This window comes from Xenopus laevis, chromosome 8S, assembly GCF_017654675.1.
Source record: "Xenopus laevis strain J_2021 chromosome 8S, Xenopus_laevis_v10.1, whole genome shotgun sequence".
Classification (NCBI taxonomy): domain Eukaryota; kingdom Metazoa; phylum Chordata; class Amphibia; order Anura; family Pipidae; genus Xenopus; species Xenopus laevis.
This window is the reverse complement of record NC_054386.1, coordinates 48854652-48872193: the sequence shown is the minus strand read 5'-3', so window position 1 is coordinate 48872193 and position 17542 is coordinate 48854652. Positions and strand designations below refer to the sequence as shown.

At 39.1% G+C, this 17542-nt stretch overlaps 1 protein-coding gene across 16 annotated transcripts in view; it reads right to left on the bottom strand.

Moving 5' to 3' along the window:
- Window positions 1–17542, bottom strand: part of LOC108700058 (gamma-aminobutyric acid receptor subunit beta-4) — a 252484-nt gene that overhangs the window by 220630 nt on the left and 14312 nt on the right. For 6 of the 16 annotated variants that reach the window (XM_041574968.1, XM_018232921.2, XM_018232924.2 and 3 more), the window contains exon 1: window positions 9535–9888. The exons of 5 other annotated variants lie outside the window; for them this stretch is intronic. Coding sequence is in view for 2 of the 11 variants with exons in the window: in XM_018232919.2 (XP_018088408.1) it covers window positions 9535–9706 (172 nt within the window). In the remaining 9 variants the exon portion in view is untranslated. Of the gene's footprint in view, window positions 1–5437; window positions 5557–9534; window positions 9896–17542 lie in introns of those variants that run through there. 5 more of the 16 variants (XM_041574959.1, XM_041574962.1, XM_041574960.1 and 2 more) reach the window with 4 other exon arrangements.

Sequence of the window (17542 nt, the reverse complement as noted above, 5' to 3'; positions counted from 1 at the left end):
AAAGTGTAATCATGTCCCCTTGCAAGCACCTTTTTTCCAGAGAAAACAACCCCAACCTTGACAGTCTACCCTCATAATTTGTCTTCCATCCCTCTAACCAATTTAGTTGCACGTCTCTGCACTCTCTCCAGCTCATTTATATCCCTCTTAAGGACTGGAGTCCAAAACTGATGAGGCCTCACCAGGGACCTATAAAGAGGCATAATTATATTTTCATCCCTTGAGTTAATGCCCTTTTCTATGCAAGACAGAACTTTATTTGCTTTAGTAGCCACAGAATGACACTGCCCAGAATTAGACAACTTGTTATCTTTTTAGGTCTTCGTTATCTGTTAGGTCACATGAGCCAATTAAAAGACAGAGTTCAGTCTTTTGCTTCCATGCTTCTTCCTGTTACAGTTAGAGTTGCATTATTTGTGGTCAGGTGATCTCTGAGGCAGCACAAATATCATCAAGAAATGGTGGTTCAAGGCAAGAGAATTAAGGCTAGGGCGCCGAACGATGACGACATTTCGCTAGCGTTAATTCGGCAAGCAAATTTGCATATGCGTTGGCTAATTTGCATACGGAGGGAAGTTAAATTTCAATGGACGTATATGTTGCAGCAAATACATTACACTACACAAGCCCAGGAAACCTTAATAAAAGAAAATAGAGTTGTTATAATGGGGACTTTTCAAATTTTTTTGGAGGAACTCCTATCTACTTTATTGCACTTCACCTGGTCTGAGGTGGCGAAGGCAAGTATAGCACAAGAGGTAACATTCATTAAAATCTGCAACTTAGTGAATGTGCGTAGTTACATCCATTCACCAGAGCGAAATTTGCCTGCGAAAATTCGAGTGCGAAGTAGCGCTAGAGTCTCTCCTTCACTAGTGAATTTACACCAGCACCCGTTAGTAAATCGGTGAAGTCCCGAAATTATGTCACGCTGGAGATTTTTCGCCAGCGTTAGTCACTTCACCCTTTAGTAAACCCTGCCAGGTGATGTTGTGATGGCTGATTCTATTAATGCTTGTATGATTTCTGGATGATTTCTTGGACAGGCATAATATCAAAGGCTATTGTGATAATAAATTCTATAGTATAGTATAGATATGGGTACATATATTTTATATGACAGTATGAAGGGGTGTGTGTATGGATGCTGGGTTTCATTTGGAGGGGTTGAACTTGATGGACTTTATCTTTTTTCAACCGATTTGTAACTATGTAACTATATGTAACACAGGCCTGTATTCATAGAAAGGCCCAAGAGGTAAAAGCTTTCAGCAGTTTTGTTTACTACCAATGTCTTCAGACTGTGTTAAGTAGTGGATGTTCATTTATTCAACAGGATTGGGTGAAATGGAATCAAGGGTAACCACACTATTTGAGGAGAGTGTACCAGTGACAGTGTCCTTTAGGGGTATAAAAGAAAATTGACCCCAGTAGAGTGCACTTTCTCAAGATTGAAGATAACATGGATATTTTTGTTGAAGATCTGTAAACTTGTCTCTGTAGTGTCTGTTGCTAAAATAATGTCCATTTGGGCAGATAATATGTAGCAAGCCATTTTAAAAAAGAAAAGCTTTCTGAAGCCCTATTAGATCTTAAGAAGGGTGATGAATTTTGCCTTGAAGTGGCAGTGGCTCTTTCCAGGCTTTCTGCAAGAAATATTTATGCATTCTATTGCAGAGCGCTGAGCTTTACGGCTTTGTGTCTGGTATGCAGATACTGCTAAGAACATGCTAAACAGATTTCCTTATGTGGGTAAATATCTAATTGGAGCCTAAGAAACAACCTGAAAGATTAACCTTGATCCTATAGACTGGGCAAGGATTACAGAGCTTCATTACATTGTGGGCAGTGTGCTTTTTTTGTTCCTCCAAAGCCAACGTCTCTATATGTCTTAAGGTCCAATCAAAATCACATTGAGATGAAGCTTGTCCAGCCAGTTGTGGTGGGCACAAGACAAGACAGGTCTTAGCCAAAGATATAGAGGACAACTCTTAATTTTTTCTAAAGGGCATCATCATTTTAGATGTGAGCCCTCCCACTGTCTATATAAGGAGATGCAGAGGCGGTAGTGTTTAGAGTAGGAGATTTCTGTACTATTTAGTTAAGGAATTTGTTTGGAGTTAGCTCAGTGCAAGTGGAAGTTGTGGATTTTATTTATTGTTTTCCCTCTTCTGCTTGCCTGCTTACCACCCAAGAGCCCTTGTTAGGGCTAACTTTATTTTTCTTTGTTGGTGTGTATATCCGTTGTGGGTGCACACTTGTACCGGGGGGTTTTAGTTTAGGGTTTTAATTTTTCCTTCCCCCAAATATCCAAACCCCCCTTATTTATTATTTTTTTTAGTTTAGGTATGACCCATTATATCAGGCTGTGATAGAGGGAGGAGGGGTGGCAGAGGAAGAGGCCATGGTGCCGGCCATGTTTCCCCGCAACAGCCCAGCCCACATGCCATGCCCAGTCTGGGCACACAGCAGCAGCAGAAACTGCAGCAGCAACAACAGCAGCAACCACCACAGCAGCAGGCAGCGTTGGGTCGCAGTAGGGCAACTGGCACACGTAGGACTGTACCAGATTTTTTTGCCACTGCTTTGCACCCCATACACTCACAGCAGGTAGACTGACTTACCTAGGCTACCTCGTCTGCAGCAGGCACCAGTGAGGGGCAGGAGGTGGCATCATCTACCAGCTCAGTGTTTTGGGACACCCCATCCCCCTTAATGTTCAATTCTAAAGTGGACTTGGACCCAGACACCCAGGATCTTTTTAATGATCAGGCAGGAATGGGGGTGTATTCAAGTCTGATGAGGAGGAGGTTGTGGCACAGCCCACATCAGTAGGGATATTAGGCAGGGTCCCCTAATGGCAGGGCAGCGGGCTGCTGGTGTGGGGACAGACACCAGCAAGCTGGATGAGGGTGTAGATGCCGCACATTATGCAGGATCTGATCTGGGGGAGGACAATGACAGGGTCAGACCCTAGGAGCCAGCTTAGGAGGATAGCAGCAGTTCAGTGGGAGGGGGGAACTGTATGTTGTCGATGAGTATGATGATGAAGAGCCGGCCCCACAGAAGCAGAAAACCCCAAAGACCACTGCTAGGGGTGGCAGGCAACCGGACATTGCACCAGGACCGGATTTACCTTTTGTGTTCCCCTAGGCCCAGCTGCTGTGCCGTCCCCACCCCAGAAAGGAAATCTCCAGACTCCCAACATCCACCAGATGTGTCCCTTGTTTTATTAATACCAACTTTGTCTGTCCTCATACTCTAGTGGCAGCTAATTATAAAATAAAAAAACATTTTTAAAAGATCTCTGCAAGTTGCAGGCACATTTGCTAAAGCCTGTTTGAATTGGCTCATATATTATTATTTAAGCTGCATTATTATTAATATAATTATTATTTAACCTACCAAGTGTAACTGACAGTGGAAGATAATATTTCCAATAAAGGAAAAAAAGTGCAGAAATCCTGCCTGCTGTGGCTTGCTGCGCAGCCTGCAATTTTAAAGTGCACTGTCTGCACTTGCAGCCAAGCAGGCAGCAGCCACCAGCCAAGCCACCAGCCAAATTGATCCTGTAAGACGTGTTTGTGCTGTGCACAGAGAGATCCGTGTCTGTGTGGTTTGATCACTGTGCTCTGTCTCAGTCAGAGTCTGTGAGTGGACAACAGCACGGCCGCGCGCAGAATGACGTCACAACGTTGTGTGCGCACACAACCAGAAAGAAGAAATTCGTGCTGGCCCGGGTGTCTGTCCACTCTTCTTGGGGGTGATGGCAAGGAAAGTACTTTGGCAAGAAAAGTTTGGGGCTTATACTGAGTTGTATAGATGTTAGGGGCGCCTGCTTGCCGCCCCTAAACATCTTGCCGCCCGAGGACCGGGCCTAGGGGGCCTCTCCCTAAACCCGGGCCTGCGCTGCACCTGGGTCCAGAGCCAGTGTGGGCATTTTTCACGTGCCAGACTGAGGACCAGCAGATATTTTGAAGGGGTTAGACAGGGTCACATATGGGAACATCGGCTTTAAGTTCCCATAACAAACATCAACACAGAATTATGTGGGAGCAGCACCAAAGTGCCAGGGAACCTGGGGGCAGTGGTGCTTCCAGTCCACCTCCCATTTCTCAGGGAAGAGGTGCTAGCTCCCCATCCCCTTTAGCAAGGGGATTCTGAGGCTCACAGTTGGAGGCGGCCACTGTGTAGCTCTGCCTCTTCTGCAGCCCCCTCTGCCTCTTCACTGCCATCAGTGCGGACCCTGTCCCATCAGGTTTCCCTCCCCCAGTTCCTCGGGTGCAAGGCACCTTTCTCCCCCAGCCACCCCCGAGTGCAGAGGCTCAATGCCTGCCTGGCAAAGCTTCTGCCAGTATAGCTGCTGCCCTATGGCACAGTACATTCTGGAGGTGCTGGCTTGCCCCCTTGCCAGTGTCCTGTCAGAGCGTGTCTTCAGTACTGCAGGTAAGATGGTCACTGAGAAGCTGACACGGCTATCCACTGGCAGTGTGGTATATATATTTATAAAAAATTAATGAGGCATGGATAACCGGGGATATCCAAGTGCTCAATAGTTTTGTCTATTCCCCAAATGGTTTTGTGTTGGGGGCCCTATCAATGCTTCTACTGCTGTACTGCTGCATTGTCGGCAAATGTTTTTATGGTGGGGGCATATCAATGCTGCTACTGCTGCATTGTGGGCAAATGTTTTTGTGGTGGGGGCCTATCAATGATCCTACTGCTGTACTACTGCATTGTTGGCAAATGTTGTTCTGGTGGGGTACTATCAAGACTCTTACTGCTGTACTGCTGCATTGTCAGCAAATGTTTTTCTGGTGGGGGCCTATCAAGGCTAATAATGTTGCTTCTAATACTGTCACATGGCTGGCAAATCTCTTCTGGTTGGGGTCTGTTAAGTCTCCTAATAATTTTACTACTAATACTGCCACATAGTTATAGTTAGTTTCTTCTGATTGAGGCCTACCATGGCTTCTAAAAATGTTGCTTCTAATACTGCCACATGCTTGGCAAATTTATTCTAGTAGAGGCCTACCATGGCTTCTAAAAATGTTGCTTCTAATACAGCCACATGGTTGGCAAATGTCTTCTGGTTGAGGCCTACCTGTTCTAATTCTAATAATGCTGCTTCTTATACTGCAGCATGGTTTGCAAATTTCTTCTGGTTGAGGCCTACCTCATCTAATTCTAATTCTAATAATGTTGATTCTAATACTGTTGCTGCTGTTGCTACTACTGAAGCATGACTGACAAATTTCTTCTGGTTGAGGCTTACCGTTTCTAATTCTAATAATGTTACTTCCAACTTCAACAAGTACACAAATGAGGACTGAAACGAGTGCTGACAAAAGTGCTGGTGCCTCAGTCATCATACAAATAACAAATTAACAATCTCTTCAAAGTCTTCAACTAATGCTAATGTTGTGTTGTGTTATACTTGTATTGCAGCGAAGGCTGAGAAAGCAGTTTAACATCCATCTGAGGCTGCGTGTAGTCCAGCGGATCTGGAGGGATCCTAAGCGGCGGCACGTAGACCACATGAATCAGCTGAAAGAGCTGAAAGTAGAAGTTTTCAGAATAAATAGATTTCTCTTCTTAACTACAATAAAGCCACTTGATTCCTATTTATTTTGGTATTTTTGAGCAAAAGCATACCTTCAAACTGTCCCGTTTTTAGAGGGACATTCCCTCTTTTGACAGCTCAACTCACAGTCCTCACAGTCCTGCATTTGTACTGGAAAGTACAGTTTTCTCTGCACCAAACAGCCAGAAAAAAGAAACAAAGTTTCTAACTTAATTGGCTTTTGGCAGAGAGCCCAGAACAGCCACAGCAGGAGATAAGATACTTTTGTAACAATTTCGAGATAAGCAAATAAGTAATTGTAACCATATAAGATAACATGTCTCTTGGGTTAGACTCACAGCTTAGGGCAAAGGGCAATTCAACTTCAATAGCAAAACTGTAATAACTGAAAAAACACAGAAATGTGTTCAAACTTTCATAACCTGCCAAATTTTGTAAAATGGACTTGCTAATTGGGGGGTGTGGCCACAAAGATGGACGTGGTCATAAAATGTCCCTCTTTTTTATTTCCAAAATGTTGGGAGGTATGCAAAAGTGTGTTTGTTTAGGCCTGTACCAAGACTAATAATAATTTTACTTCTAATACTGCCGCATAGTTGGAAAATAAAGGTACATTTATTTAAACAGAATAAATAGATTTCTCTTCTTAACTACAATAAAGCCACTTGATTCTTTTTTATTTTTCGATTTTTGAGCAAAGGAATGTTTGTTTAGTCCCGTACCAAGGCTAATAATAATTTTACTTCTAATACTTCTGCATAGCTGGCAAATAAAGGTAGATTTATTTAAAAAGAATAAATAGATTTCTCTTCTTTACTACAATAAAGCTACTTGATTCCTATTTATTTTGATATTTTTGTGCAAAAGTGTGTTTTTTTAGGCCTGTACCAAGGCTTATAAAAATGTTACTTCTAATACTGCCACATAGTTGGCAAATAAAGGTTGATTTATTTAAACAGAATAAATAGATTTTTCTTCTTAACTACAATAAAGCCACTTAATTCCTTTTTATTTTGCTATTTTTGAGCAAAAGTGTGTTTGTTTAGTCCCGTACCAAGGCTAATAATAATTTTACTTCTAATACTGCCACATAGTTGGCAAATAAAGGTAGATACCTACGGGTTGCGTTGGTCTGTGTTCAGCTGGGTGGCAGTTCCAGCTTTTGGTATTGCCAGAATTGCAAACTTGAGCCCCTTCTAGTGAGCCCTCACTGTAGGTAATGTAGTGGCAGGACCTCTGTGACATTACCTGTGGGTTTGGGTTCAAATTATTAAAAATATCAGAATATCTTAAGTCACTGAGGAGTTTCATGACCCAATAAAGGAACTAGGCCATCATTGGACTGCGGTGTCATGGGCCCACCATGACTGAAACCTCAAGGTTTAACTCCCTCCTGGCATTTGCCTCCCCCTTCCCCTTAGCTTAGGTTTTGTCTTACTGGCCCTGCACCAGGTCAATGGCCAGGTACTTTTTTTACAGGCCATGCAACTCAGATTTGACTTCTAATATTTTCACAAGTCTGTATCTCTTATTTTAACTAGCCAATAGGTTTGCAATCACAGTGGCCCTGCAATACATTGTTTTTTTTGTTTATTTTTGGTAAAAATCATTGTATTAATATCTATTTCGCATGGATTTTCTATTTTCCTTTTCTTAATAAATTCTTTTTATTGTTTTTTTAAATTTTGCCAACAAACAAAATTTTAGGTATAAATCACATTTAGGTTACACAGAAAGTCAGTGACATTTTTAAAGGTTATTCAGCATGTCATATTAAACCAAATATAAGATGTGATTATATTAGCATTATCCTTATAAATATAGATCTTGCATATTAAGTATTTGTCAGTCCTGTTACCTGGAATAAAGTTAAAGGGGACATGTAGCATACATTTTCACAATGCATCAAACCATGTAAATAGTGTAAAATAGAATAAATAGTTTTTATTTCAATACCTTTTGGATCAAAAAACGACTGTATTAGCTTGAAAACTGTAATCAGCCCTCCCTTGCAACTTCCTGTCCAGGACTCTCCAGTATCTGAGTCTGCAGCCACTGGCTCTTTCTGCCTAAGCTACAGAAAAACAGCCAGTGAGGGAGTAGTGGGTTTGTTTGTGATGTCACACTCAGTCCAGATATCTGTTAACCATTACTGCTTGTTTTCCCTTCCCTGACCTGCTCCTTTCTCTCCCACCTTGTCCTGTTTTTCTTTCCCTCTCCCTGCACTATTCATTTCTCTCCCTCTCTGCACCATTTATTTAACCCTCGCTCTGCCCTGTTCATTTAACCCCCTCTCTGCCCTGTTCATTTAACCCCTCCCTTTCCTGCACTATTAATTTCTCTACCTACCTGCCCTGTTCATTCAACCCCCCCTCTCTGTCCTGTTCCTTTCCCCCTTCCCTTCCCTGCAGTGTTCATTTCTCTCCCTCTGCCCTGTTCATTTAACACCTTCTCTGCCCTGTTCATTTAACCCCCTCTCTGCCCTATAAATTTAACCCCCTCTTTGCCCTGTTCGTTTTCCTCCATCCTCCCCCTCCCTTTACTGTTCCTTTCCCTTGCCCTGCAATAATTGGGGGGGAAAAACTTCTGTATAAAGTAAACATAATCTGCTACTAAAAGTATTTTATTCTTTTCTGGGGGAAACGTGTATCAGCAGTTAGGGGCATATTTAGAGTTTATGGGAGTTTATAAAAAATCCCCCATAAACTTTTAAATTATAAAAAACAAAATGACCAATCAAAATTTATTAAAAAATATAAAAATGTCCATCTTTGCTGTACTAACAACCCTGAATACTTTTCGATAATGGGCATAGAAAGAGTGTCTCGAGATCAGAGAGGGGGGGGGACATCACTAAAAAACTATTGTTTTTGGAAACCATATGGATTTCCACTTTGGCCACTAGTTTTCCGCTAGGTCTGAATAACAAATATGATGTCACATGTTATTTCTGACCCCTTAGTTTATATCTAGTTAGAATGTATTTCTTAATAAATATCTTTTTAGTGAATTCTCCCTTTTACTTCAGTGATTTACAAACACATTTTTAGGATAGGGAGTACTCATTTATGATGTCGTTCCTACCCATACTTTATATGGTACTTATCCTGCCCCATTCTGAAGATAATAAATAATTCTCTTTGTATAAGAGATTGTATAAGATAGATAAATCTGTTTATGTAGTTTATCGTTGTGAACATGGCCTATATCTATCGGTAATTGATTTTTGCTACATGAATGACGAATCCCTATTATACCTTAGTTTATTTTATACTTATCTTTATGTTTATAAATTGAATGTAGTGTCTGTCTGTATAAAGCTTTTGTTGATAAAGTTTTTGTTAATTTGAATTAACGTCGCAATAGCGCACCAAGATGGCGCTTAACCTGCCTATATTATCTTGTATACAATGTCACATTAAGAAGCTCCAATCACAATGCTCTATGTTACCTCATTTACTCAGTTGTATTATACTTAATTCTAATTGGTTGAATTCTGATTTAAATAAGCCATGGGAAGTGTGAATATCTAGCCTATGATTAAGTATCTTAGAGATATGAAACGCATAAGGCGGTGAGGTTGTATTCTTGAGTTCTACAATAAACTACTTTATGTTTTAACAAGCCTGTCTGGAAGACTGGTCTCTGCTGGTGCCTGCCCTTTTTCTTTACACAGCAGCATAAGACAGTTATGTGCAGGCTGGAAACACACAGGACGGAGGGGAGGAGTTTTCACCACCACCTTACGAAATATAGATAGAGAAAAGCTTTTTTTACTTTCCTTAATGGATTTCTAGGTGGGTACTCACAAAAATAAACTTTCAACTTGCATGTAAAAACTGCAATGCTTATTCCAGCTCTCCTTTTCATATAGCTGTTAAGTGATATGCAGCAGCAAATAGTGTAAAATCCTTTTTATTTTATAAAACAAGTATTAAAAAGGCACTCACATGGCATCTCATGTAAAATAGCATAACTATGCTCCATCCTGTTGGCACTGTCCCCTTGTGGAATATCGCACTGTCTTTTCTGTCTGTTGGATGTAGAAACCAGCCTGCAGTGTTTCCTCCTCCTGCTCGCCGATCGGGGCGCCTTCCAGTGATGTGAAGTGACACAGTTCATAGAAAGTTTAAAGGAGAAGGAAAATATTTTTTATACCCCCCATAATTTGAAAGTACAGCCGAGATGATTCTGGTCGCTAAGATCATTTTTGCCCAAATCGTTCCCTTCACCTGTTACTCATCATTGCCGAAAACTGTATGTGACTCTTTTCCGCGCCGACATTTTCTTTTTCAATATGGCGCCGGTTACTCTACTGCGCATGCGGCAAAAGCAGTACGCACACCACGTACGCGCGCGCCCCTCTAATGCTCATGCACCAATGTATTTCAACAAAGCAACAGCGCACGAGGGAGAACAGGGCGCAAGAGCCTAAGAAATAACTTCAGGTGCCATAAATAGATTATAAAAACAGCATAACACTGTATACAAATTAAAAGCAAGTTAATAGGATTCCTGTAGACCAATTACAAAGTATATTAGAATTTAATAGAATTGTTTTAGATAGATTCCAAAGCTATCTAAGGTAATATGGGTGATTTAGGCCAATTATTTTCAAGTATATATTACAGTGACCTATTTAGTGAGCCAATTTATTGGTCAAGTACATTTTATAAAAGTACAAAGCCATTTCAAAATTAATTACTGGCTAAATGTATTGTAAATAAATAAAGTTTACTGAAAAATTAATGAATTAATTAATAAAGATACATTAAATAAAACAATATATTATTTTTAAAAATATTATTTATTTTATTAAATAATTAATTAATCAGTGAATACATTAATTTAATAATTAATTATTGAATTTTAAATTTTATAACATTTTTATAAATGCTTTTAATTTATAAATAATTTATTATTCCATTTTTAATTTATGAATTGCTAATTCATTTTCTCTAATATAAATGATGATATTTATTCAAACATAATACATTTATTTACTGAAAATAAAATGTCAGTTGATGATGACTCACAGGTGCCTTCTACATCCACATCAGATGCAGATCAGGCATTTTTGCTTTAGTATTTCCACTGGATATAAAACCTTATAATAAATCCACTATATTAACAAAAAAATAGAAAGCAATAACTATAGTAATGACTACACTATATAATGTGTAGTTGTTCTGGGACGGGGCAGTTATTAATGTATCAGTGATCACTGGATTGAATTTATTTTAATCACTCAGTTTTTCATTTTGCTTTCTTGGTTGCTATGGTGTATATTACACTAGCAACCATGCACTGATTTGAACATGAGACTGAAAGATCATTAGGAGAGTGCCTGAATAGTTAGAAATATTTTTACGGGCAATATGATGGTTATTTTACTGTCACAGGCATAAGTACAGATTGTGGGAAACATTCTGAAGGGTTTTTTTTTACTTATGCTGGTACAGGTACAGAGTGGAGATTGGGAGCAATCTAGGTGATGATTGGTGCTGGAACAGGTACAAAAGTTGCAATGTGATTGGTGCTGGAACATGTACAAATGGCCAAAATACCTTGGGCAGGCCCTGTTTGCATACCTCACTTACACATGTATAGCTAATATTAATGTAAGATACATATAATTCTCCACTTGTAAGGCTGTTGCTTATTTATTATTATTTTTCTATAATTACAGTACAAAGACCTTATACATAGAATGCGTAGACGTCCAGAAGTGAAACGGGTGGGAGATTGTTTTCCATTTACTCCATCAAATGTGCAACAAAGAAGGCCTGAGGAGATATCCACTGAAAGTCTTGAAGAAGTACAGGAAACTAGTGACGCAGAAAGTAGTGAAGAAGAAGAAAATTCAACCCAGCTAAATCAAAGTAGCATTGGAAACTCAGAATGGTGCCTTTGTGGAAATTGTTCACCAATGGACACAGCTAAGGAATCAACATGCTGTCACTGAGGAAATAGCTATTCATGCACTAATACTTAGTACATTGCATAGTACATTGGGAACGTTTCGTAAATGATATTCTCAATAAAGAACGGGCTGACTGGGCTTATAAAATTACCAATTATAAACAAAAAAAGAAGCCCAAACAAGCAGCAAATATGCTGTAATTATTTTTAGATTTTTTTTTTTTTGGTGCTTTTAATTTTTAAATTACATATATTAAATATTTTTTTTCTTTCAACAAGGGTATAAGAAGAGCTGCCTATCGCAGTTTCAGTACTTGGGTGTATGGATATCTTGGATCAGGAATCCGTAAAGTGATACCATCATGCGCCGTTATGGCTATTCATGCAGCCTTTCCTGACCCCAAAGGCAAACTTTTTTCAAATGCAATTTTTTCCATTTCTCCAGCATTTTTACCTGGTCCAACTTGCTCCATAGTGAAATCGACAATTTTCTTTGTCATTATGTCCATCATAGAATATTTGCATTATTTTGCACAATGTCCTTTACTGTCAAATTGTCAGTCACCGGCCAAAACAACAGCTTTATCTATCATGTCTTCTTTCAAAGATTCCTGTTCGTTGATCCAAGACAACTCTATAGCAGGAAAAACATATCGTTTTTGATAGGTATAGTATGTTGTATGTGAAAAAAATGGAATGGACATAAACTGAAACATTTTTTTTCTTTGGCAAACGAAGAACCGGTGAGTAAAATAGCACATGCCAGTGATACGTTCCCAATTGATATCTGACCTGCCATGGGTTGTGAATTCCAAACGAAAGATTGATGTCCAGAAACACAGTTGTACCTCAACCATACTTCCATATATTTTTTTCTCAATATCAATTATTGGAGCTTGGCATTGTAAATCACCACTATGTTGACTTTTGAGTAGATAAAACAGCTGGTCAAGAAATTCTTCAAAAACTATAAAACATCTCTGATAGGGATGTCGCGGACTGTTCGCCCGCAAACTAATTCGCGCGAACATCGACCGTTCGCGTCCGCCGAATGTTCGCGAACGTCGCGCGACGTTCGCCAATTTGGGTTCGCCTTAGCTGGCGCTTATTTTTGCCCTCTCACCCCAGAGCAGCAGATACATGGCAGCCAATCAGGAAGCTCTCCCTCCTGGACCACCCCCACACCCCCTGGACCACTCCCCTTCCATATATAAACTGAAGCCCTGCAGCGTTTTTTCATTCTGCCTGTGTGTGCTTGGAAGAGCTAGTGTAGGGAGAGAGCTGTTTAGTGATTTGAGGGACAGTTGATAGTAACTTTGCTGGCTAGTAATCTACTTGATACTGCTCTGTATTGTAGGGACAGAACTCTGCAGGGATTTGAGGGACAGTGAGTTTAGGTTAGTTAGCTTTGCTGACTAGTAATCTACCTTCTACTGCAGTGCTCTGTATGTAGCTGCTGTGGGCACTGCTTCTGATCTCATCTGCTGACTGCTGTAATAACCCAATAGTCCTTGCTTTTATTTTCTTTTTTGTTTTTTTACTTTGCTACTATAAGAGCCCAGTGCTATTAGTCTAGCTGTGTTGGGGAGTGGGACTGGTGTGCTGCTCCTCCTAGTAGTTCACCACTACCAGCACCAACCAGAGTCAAAATTGTTACAAAGTATCTTATTTGCACCTGTTAGCTGTTCTGAGCTCTCTGCCAAAAGCTAATTAAGTTAGAAACTGTTTTTTTTTCTGGCTGTTCAGTTCAGAGAAAAGAGGGACTGGTGTGCTGCTCCTCCTAGTAGTTCACCACTACCAGCACCAACCAGAGTCAAAATTGTTACAAAGTATCTTATTTGCACCTGTTAGCTGTTCTGAGCTCTCTGCCAAAAGCCAATTAAGTTAGAAACTGTTTTTTTTCTGGCTGTTCAGTTCAGAGAAAAGAGGGACTTTCCAGTACAAAAGAGGGACAGGGGGTTGAGTGGTCAAAAGAGGGACAGTTGGGAGGTATGCAAGTGCCACCTAGCTGTGTGAGCTTTTTCACATTCTGTCTAAATAACAATAATAATTCCGTGTCCGTAAACATCACCTGAGTGATGGTTTTACAGCAGCAATAATATATTCTGTACCCACTACTGTATACGTTGCCCTTGCAGGCATTGTTTGCCCAGTCTTTAACCAAGTGCCACCTAGCTGTGTGAGCTTTTTCACATTCCGTGTCCAGAAACATCACCTGAGTGACGTAGTGTGATTTCTGCCCTTTACAGCACAAAACGCAGCGCTGTGTCAACAATGTATTTTTCAGATACATTTTTGCCCTTGATCCCCCTCTGGCATGCCACTGTCCAGGTCGTTGCACCCTTTAAACAACTTTAAAATCATTTTTCTGGCCAGAAATGTCTTTTCTAGCTTTTAAAATTCGCCTTCCCATTGAAGTCTATGGGGTTCGCGACGTTCGCGAACCGTTCGCATTTTTGACGCAAGTTCGTGAATATGTTCGCGAACATTTTTTCCGCCGTTCGCTACATCCCTAATCTCTGATTTATTTCTTCTTTAGGTTCTGTAAATGTTGATTCATCCTCTGTAAAGGTAACACTTTCCTCTGGTTCATAAATTGAAGTTTCCTTTTCTTCCTCAATACTTGTGTCAAAGACTTGTATAGTACTGATGGAGCTATCAAGATCTACACATAAATTAGGATCCTCACGAACAGTACAATCAATGAGGTTCTGTTCAGTTGATATCGATCTAGTAGTAACAACAGGTTATAGGTGTAGAAAATGAAACAGGATATGAATGGTCTGCTTTTATTCACCAAGGTTCCACAGGCATTGAATCATCTCCTGTTTGTAATCCTATGTCAAAAGTTTTCATTGGGTTATCAGAACCGCATGACTGGTCTATTCCAAAAAGTGTATCACTTGTAGTAGTATTTGCATCAACCAAAATTTTGTTATCTGTTTGGGTTCCAATTGTTATCAGATTTCTTACAACACGGACTAATGTGTGAGAGGTTGAAGGGACTTCATTGTCTACTCTTCTTCTTTTTTGGCTTTGGAAAGGTGCTGTTTCAATTGCAGTTAGTGAAACTGCAGTTGATTGATGTTCAAAAATCGTAGGTTAGGCTTCAGAACTTTTTTGGATCCTTGCATGATAAAAGAATCATCACTGAAGTGCAGTGAACACATATCTATATCGTCCAGTTTTCCATGCTTGAAAGATTTTGGCCGCCTCTGCATCCAAATTATCTCCATACTGTGCAGTTTGTCTTAACCAATTGGATATTGCATTAATGTCATATGGAAAGGTATGAAATGTGACATTTGGGAATTTAGCCTTTTGTCCTGTACATTGATGACAACCACGTACAATACATTTAGTCATGTTTGTATGTGTGTCTGAAAGATACAAATTTTAAATTTTTAAAACCATTTACTTGAGACCGAAACATAATGTATATAAATATTTTTTTGGGATACTTCACTGAAAACCTATGAGTACGCTCTATTTTGATGTTTTATAATGTATAGACTCATAAACCCAGTAATTTCATCTTGTCTGCTGTGTGCATACGTTAAATATTTTAGCAGACTATTTTAGTAGTGAATACCTGTCTTTTGATTTCAGATATTTTTTGATTTCATATAGCACAACATTCTATCCATCTTTCAATAACATTCATGGTGCTCCTCAGGCCTCTCCTCAAGTATTTACTGCGGGCACTTTCGAATAGAATTATATCAAGTGAAGAGGCATGCTAAACAAACTATTACATATTTTTATGTTAATATTGCCCTTGTTTATCTCTTCCCTTGAACCACCATTTCCTTTTGGTCTGTGTGCTGCCTCGGAGCTCATCTGACCAGAAACTTTCAGATTTTTGGGCTGTTACAGACAAGCGTTTTTTTGGTGCGCTTGCTCCCCTGCATTCCTCTTTCTTCCTTTCAGCCGCAGGTGAGCGCATGAGTAAACACACTCAATTATTTTCAATGGGGCTCTACTTACACAGACTCATGTAAGTGACAAACGCAGGTGGGACGCAGTATGTTGCATTCCACCTGCGTTCGGTGCTTACGTGCGTCTATGTGCAAAGCACCACTGAAAATAATTTAGTGCGTTTTCTCATGCGCTCACCTGCGGCTAAAAGGAAGAAAGAGGAATGCAGGGGAGCACGACTCGTCATAAATCACATGAATTCCACACTGATAGTTGTGATATAGTTACGATCAAAATGTAGCAAGGTACATAACAGTAAGAGAAAATAACTGAGGATTATGAACTGGATTGTTTTCCATTTCAATAAAATTTATAAAACAATATTTGTTTGGTGTAACATTATTTTATCGGCCACCAAGTTATATGTAATTTAGATATGATCATAACATTTAAAAAAAATTAAATATATTGCACAAGGTACATGAGGGTGCAAGGGACATGCCAATGCCAAACAGTAATTCGATAAGAGACACTGTTAAATGGATACACTAATCCTATTTGTACAGAGTTTTCAGACAAAATGACTGTAGGCATTATGAAAAGCATGTATTGTTAGCTGTTATCTTGGTATTGCCTCTTTGGATCAGAGGTTGCTGGGAGACATGATGTCTGCAATATGAGCAGAACGTGTAATTAATTAGAACATTTTAAAAATGAGCACATACACCATTACACCAAATAACTACAAAAATAAATAAAAAATAATCAAAAATTTGATGCAAACAACGTTGATTCCACAGCTTTATTAAATATTTCATAAATATATTTAATGAATTTACATTACTTAAATTAAGGAATGGATATAAAATAATTATATAAAATAAATAAATGTATCTTTTAATTAATTAATTTATTAATTAATCAAAGTTAATTCTACAGCTTTATTAAATAATGAATATAATATTGCAGAATCTGCTCACTTTGTTGGTGGTGCTCTATCTGGGATCCTTGCTGCAATCCTTGGTATTCTTAGTCCATAAAGCACTACGTATCTTGACAGCGCTATATAAATAAATGATGATGATGATATATTCATAGAAAATCAGATGGCACACACAAAAGCATTTGTGCTAAATAGGTTGTAGTTTTATTAAGATCCCCACAACGTTTCGAAGGCACAGCCTCCTTTCTCAAGTGCTCTTGAGAAAGGAGGCTGTGCCTCCGAAAAGTTGTGGGGATCTCATGAGTGGAGTTTAATGCGCATGTGCTGCCTTGAATAGATCGTACTGTGCAGAATCCACTGTCAGTGTTAAGAAAGGACGAATCATGGGAGTTTCCATTAATGTAGTGTGCGGATATATCCTGAAGCTGCCAGCAGATGTCAGAAAAGGCAGCACACACAGAGAATTTGAAATGATAGCTGAATCCACAAACGGTATGTCTGTAACTGAAGCAGCAGTTATGTTAACACTTTCTTTCTCCTTTAAATTAAAATTATATAAACATAGAGCTTTCTCCCACCATAAGTAGGGAGAGTGCTATATTTTTGGATCTTAAAATATATGTAAAGAACAATAGAATACAAACAAAAACATATTTCGAACTGGTAGATCATCCACAGTAGGTTCAGAATATACCCCTTGGAAAATTTAAGGAGAGAGGGTAAAATAAGAAATGTATTGATCACACTGTTGAGACAGTCCAAAAAATCTAGAGAACAGAACATTTAAAGGAGAAGTTAAAGAAGGTGGATGGAGAAAATGAAATAGTGTTCAGTACCAAACGGGTTAAATATAGATATGAATCTGAGAGCATTTTTATAAACTAAAACAATATGAGTAAAATGGAATACTGTAGGTTAAAGATCAGAATTTTAGAATGTCTATAAAGGTTTTAAAATGTTTAGAATGTTTTAGATGTTGCTTTGGCACCATTATTTATTTATTTAAGCTATTAGCAAAACTACATATAATGCCCATAGAACGATTTATACTCATGATCGAAAAAGTGTACATATATATATATATATATATATATTTTTTTTTTAGTATTGTGTACAATTGTTATGTGATAACTTGCAATGTGGGGGAAGTATAGTGGCTGGGTTATCCAAATGTA